Source organism: Tribolium madens, unplaced genomic scaffold (assembly GCF_015345945.1).
Source record: "Tribolium madens isolate multiple individuals breed KSU strain unplaced genomic scaffold, Tmad_KSU_1.1 Scaffold_71;HRSCAF=194;Tcas5.2_LG6, whole genome shotgun sequence".
NCBI lineage: Eukaryota > Metazoa > Arthropoda > Insecta > Coleoptera > Tenebrionidae > Tribolium > Tribolium madens.
This window is the reverse complement of record NW_025401041.1, coordinates 7,306,178-7,311,896: the sequence shown is the minus strand read 5'-3', so window position 1 is coordinate 7,311,896 and position 5,719 is coordinate 7,306,178. Positions and strand designations below refer to the sequence as shown.

Below are 5,719 nucleotides of genomic sequence, written 5' to 3'. Positions count from 1 at the left end.
TTTTCACGTAACATCGAATAATATAAGCAGGTTGAAAATTTTTTGTTAAAAAATAGAAAATTATATTTTTTATATTTTTTTTATTAACTAATTTCTGATCTAAACTAAAATCAAGAATTAATTTCAAATAATTCTAACAGCCTGTTGCAAAAAAAACGTAGAAAATTATTTTTCCAACAGAAATAAATAGTCAACGTGCAAAACTTAAACTCTCAACTTCGAAAATTTTATACCTAGATAGAATTTTTAAATATTTAAATGTTACCTTAGATGGCATTTTTTTGGGGCGCTAGTTCTAGCGCAACCTGTATAATTGCTTTTTCTTTATTCCTTTTTTTTTCATAATTCATTCTTCTATTCTCTTATTCTCAATTTTTTTATTTTTTTATTATCTATTCTCTATTTTTTATTCTCTATTTTTATTATCTATTCTCTATTTTCAATTGAGTCAAGTCTTTATTTTCCACGTAACATCGAATAAGCAGGTTGAAAATTTTTTGTTAAAAAATAGAAAATTAAATTTTTTTTACTAACTTATTTCTGATCCAAACTAAAGTCAAGAATTAATTCCAAATAATTCTTATTTCATAAAAACATTTTTTGAAGTAATTATATTAATTATATTATCTTTCACCTTTGTGACTGTAATCTAGACACTCCCAATTTTATTAATTTTTTGGTAATTCCAAGTTTTTTATTTTCGGTCTTAATAAATTGAGCAACTCAAATTTTTAGAAAGTTGGTAGTGAAAGTACTTACAATTAATCAAAACGAATCGTGGCCTTCACATTGGACGAATTTCGAAATTAGTGCCAAATGTGAATTTTTGAATAATTTTCCAAAATTTCTGAGAATTATTTTGAGTTCAAGGAACAATTAAAAAATATTTTTAGATTAATTAGCACATTTAATTATTCAGAATTGGCACTAAGACAAGGAAGATTTTAAAATGACTACTAGATTGTATCTAACTATTTTTTTTAATTAATTTGAATAGTAAACCTTGCCCCCCCATGCACGCACCCACTTCCATTAGCATTTCCACGAGACCCAAAATGTCATTTTATGTAATTTTCACATTTTTGCGCATCCTGATGACTAAATAACTAAAAAATTTCTAATAAATTTATAAAAATCATGAATTATTAAATTCCTTTCAGAAATTCTTCATAAATCACCCAAAAATTCATTTCTCCAACAATAGTTCAATTAGAAGACCCACTACTTGCAATTTTAAAGCCGCACCATGTCGATCAAAGCGTGGGCAGTCCGGCACACAATGGCTCAGGAGGGGAAGCAAAACCGCATTTTCGAAAATTTTAAATCAACAAAATCAGTTCAAGGCTAAGTCGACAAAAAGTCGCCACGTAAATAAACAAGTTTTTTGGGGAAAAATTTCACAATTCTGGTTTTACCGAAATGTTGAGGCAGGTCAGGAGTTGGCTCAAAATGCTCTGGTTATGTAAGTGTCCGAGCCGGATGTTGGGGTAGTTGCACTCTAACCTTGAAAATGTTGGTTTGACGCACTTTTCGGGGAATTACCTGCGGTTTTTGCAGCGATTTTAGGGTTTTTTGAGTGTTGTTTGGTGAGTGTGGTGGGGGTGATGGCGGCCGGAGGAGAGATCGTGAAGGAGAGCGTTTTTGATCGACGCGGTGGCGCTTCACACACGCACTACACACGTATAAGATATAGTCTCGCATTATATTAAGCTCAGTGTTGGTCTTTAACTCAAACCAACTCGGTTTATTTATTACACTGATAGATCTCTTCTGAAGCCGACACGCGTGCGAATGTGATACCAACTAGAATAATTTTCCCCCCAATGTAAAAAAAATTCGATTGTGATCAAAATTGTGATTAAAATTTTCGAAATTCGATGTGATTTCAACCCGAAGTATTATGGGCAATAGTCGCCTAGTGTGAAAAAATCCAAAAATGTGATAAAAAGTGGAAGCATTGTGATCCACCGCCGTCAAACTTTGTGATACCCCCGACTGATTATTTTAGAAAAACCCTCAAAATGGTAAGCCGGCTTTTCCTCCCCCAAGACTTGTCGCGGACTTTCGTGCTTCTGACTCTGATAACGGCGACGTTTAGTGATAAAGCGCTCCGTAACCGCTCCAACAGTATTGTAAAAAGACGCTTTACGGACGCCACCTTCGACGAGGTGTCCACCCAGGCCTCGGGCTGCGGCTCGTGTAAAATGCGCGAGGAGATCAAGAACCGCAACCTGGAGGTGATCAAGGGGGAGGTGTTGAGGAGGATGGGCTTCCAAACCGCCCCCAACGTCACCGGCAGGGTTCTGCCCCCGGTGCCGCCGCATTTCCTGGCCAAAGTCGACCTGGAGATGGCCGGCATGCAGAGCGACGAACCGCACTTCAAAACGGGATACTCCTTCACCGAGGAGGAGGACGACTACCATGTCAAAACGCAAGAAGTGCTCACTTTCGCCCAACCATGTAAGTTTTTTTTGCACTAAGATACCATTACAGGATGTATCGTTTTTAAGATCATTTTTCGAGAGGGAAATTTGCTATTGTGTACATTTTCTTATCGTTTATTTATTCTTACTTGGCATTAATTTTTATTAGAAACTTGTTTGCTTTTTTCATTTAAACAATGATAGGATTCTGCAAGTGCTATGGGCCCAAATTTTTCGAATTGTTAATTCCTTTGTATTCGTTTTTTAGGTTAAAAATATAATTGGATTGTGTTTTTCCGGAGAAAATGCTTCGTTTGCTGTTATTGTCTCGTTACCTACTTTGTTTTAGGAATTTTTACGGAATTAATGATTCATTAACTAATCTATTTTTATTTATGTTTAATATTACTCATGTTTAGTTTGAAACTTTAAAGAAATGTTGTTTTTTAAACTAAAGCTTTTGGTGTCAAAAATTATAAAAACCGTTTTTCTCTTCCTTTTGGCCACATTACAATTAATTTTTTTCAGAAGTAAGTAATTAATGAATTAAAATGTTTTACTTTTTAATTACAAAAAACAATGATAAAAAAGCAAAAATGTTAATTTCTTATTTTTCCCATATTTCCAAAACTGTTACAACTTTTTAAATTTTTGAAAAATCAAGCCAAAATCAGGTCTGCTAAGATATATTTAATATTACCATCGTTTTTACTTAAATCAGAAGAAAAAAAATTAAGATCAGGACTTGATCCATCTGGTGAATAAAAAGTATGAAACCAAACGTTTTTTGCTTAAACTATTGATTTTTTGGAAAACTAATTGATGAACGATAAAGTACTTTAAAGATATGATGTTTTATCAAGAATAAAATTTTTCGAAATTTCCTTTTGTTTTTGAGTTCTACAAAAAAATTTATTTTTTAAATAGCAACCCACTATAAAATTATTTTTCTCATAAAGGTTATGATCTAAGGATTACAACTACTTACTTCATATTTAATTTTTCCAAAATTTTTTTTTTTTCATAAATTGCAATTTTGACTAAAAAATCGCATAACTCAAAAACAAGACAAGATTTTGTTCTCAAAATACGATCTCATTTTTTTATATTACGTTAATTTATATTAATTATTATTTTCTGAAGACAAATGATTAAAAAAAAACGGTTGGTTCCATACTTTATATTCACCCTGTAGAAGGTATACTAAGTAGAACTTAAAAAAATTTAATTTTGATTGATTTTAAATTTCCCTCTTTTTGCATCTGTCTCAACAATTCTGAAAAAAATGGCCAGTTTACGAGTAACAACATTACCGTCGTCATATCTTAATTAGATATACAGGGTGTACACCGGTAAAAAACAACAAAAGCTTAAAAAAATTAAAAAAGACCTTTATTAGTTCAAACTTTAGAAAATTTAATTATTAAAATTTAAGATTTTTTCAGAATTCACATTAGTTTTGAAATGGCCCTCGTATAGAAAGAATCAGGTGACTGTAAAATTTACGAAATTTAACGACTTTTTCCATTTTTGTTAATCTTAATTAAGAAATTTCAATATACGAGGGATGTACTGAAAGTAATTGTTCTAGTCATCAAAAAGCCAGTGCATTGATTTCGCCATGCACATGTCCGTTATCAAGGCCTGCTTCGATCAGATGACCATCTCGATTGAGAATAATTTAAAACAGTTTATTTTTAAAATAATAACACATCCTCGACTGATAAGAGAATTAATTAACGATAAGTTCCAATCAATTATGTGACAATCGTCCGGTTTTCTGACAATCTATTGTCAAAATTTATCGTCATTTTTTGCATCTTAATGAGTTTTTTTTAAGATTCCAGGCGAAATTTATGTCGGCAATAAAATGTAAATTCGAGTTATGTTCATGCGGATGCAACCGACTATCCTAATCCATTATCGTTTTCATGGTGTTAACATGGCAATAATTTAAAAATATTTAATAAAAAAAAATTCATTTGATAAATCGTCACAATCTCTTTCTGTGTCAAGGATTTTTCGGCAATTACGCGATTACCGAAAATTCGTGATCAAATCAAGTCGGCGACCGACTTTCAGACTTTTTTTTCGATTGTTTTAGCGCCTGGCCAACTATGATGAATATTGTCGTCTGGGTTTTGTCTGTTTCAATTTAATATAGCCTTACGCAATTGCTATGTATGACCTTCCAATCTGTGGTGACCTAAGGTGTCCATGTTTTGTCATGAGACGGGACGATTTTTAGACACATGAATCAGTGCTGAAAACTCCTGAAAAATGGTTCATTTACACAAACACGTGTCATCGTATCGCCAATTTTTTATGACATTGATAAAATAACTCCTCCGTCATTTTGACATATCTGCAAACGATGACGTGGGTAAATAGAACAGGGGCGGACTCGATATTTTCGACCGATTTTTGTCAAAGTTCGATGGACCAAAAATCACGAATCATTCAATTTTGACGAAAAAAATGTAAATATTGGGTTATCTACTCCATAATGAGATACTCAAGCTTAAAATAACTCACTATTTATATTTTTGTCTACAAAAATAGTGTAAAAAAAGAAAAATATTTGACATGTGTCACATTTGACATTGACGTCACTGTGACACTCAAATAAATTTGTTCAAATGTCAAAATACAGAGTAAGTCTTCGACTTTTGAAGCATACAGGTGTCCCAACACCAACAAACATTTTTTTTTACTAAAAAAATCAAAAACGCCCAGTGGCGTATAATATTTTTTTTTAATTTTTCATTGTTGTTACAGGGACAGCCCTGTAGAACAAACCTAATACCATCACCTGAGATAAAATTAACTTCAAAGGTTTTATTTTGAAAATGTTTTAACGAAAACTATAATTTTTGTTTTTTATTTTTTTATTATTCTCCTTCATAATTACATTTAATTTTATTTTCAGGACTTTCAGGGAATCACACAATTTGATTTTCAGGTGTTTCAAAATWATTAAATATCTCTTAAATGACTATGTGTACGTAAAATCGCTAACAAAATTAATGTCCAATTCTAGGGGTCTTGTACATCCCTGAAACGTCATTAACCTTACCGTTGACAGTAGCAAGTCTTAAAATTGAGAAATAAATACAACTTTTACATTTTTTTCCATTTTGGTGTGTTTAAGTTTCTAAAAATAATAATGATTAAAATATTTGAAAGAAAAATGGCATTATCATATATTTGTTTACAAATAAATAGTATCAAGTAAGTTCCGCCTTTTCAAATCAGTGGTGTCCAAATGTCAAAATACAGAATGAGTCTTCGATTTT

The 5,719-nt window shown here is 31.8% G+C and overlaps 1 protein-coding gene across 1 annotated transcript in view; it reads left to right on the top strand.

Annotated features, from left to right (window-relative positions):
- Positions 1–1,660: 1,660 nt before the first annotated feature.
- Positions 1,661–5,719, top strand: part of LOC123008744 (growth/differentiation factor 8-like) — a 14,198-nt gene continuing 10,139 nt past the window's right edge. Inside the window, exon 1 of the mRNA XM_044404739.1 lies at positions 1,661–2,460. Within this exon, the coding sequence (XP_044260674.1) occupies positions 2,022–2,460 (439 nt within the window). The 5' untranslated portion in view covers positions 1,661–2,021. The remainder of the gene's footprint in view (positions 2,461–5,719) is intronic.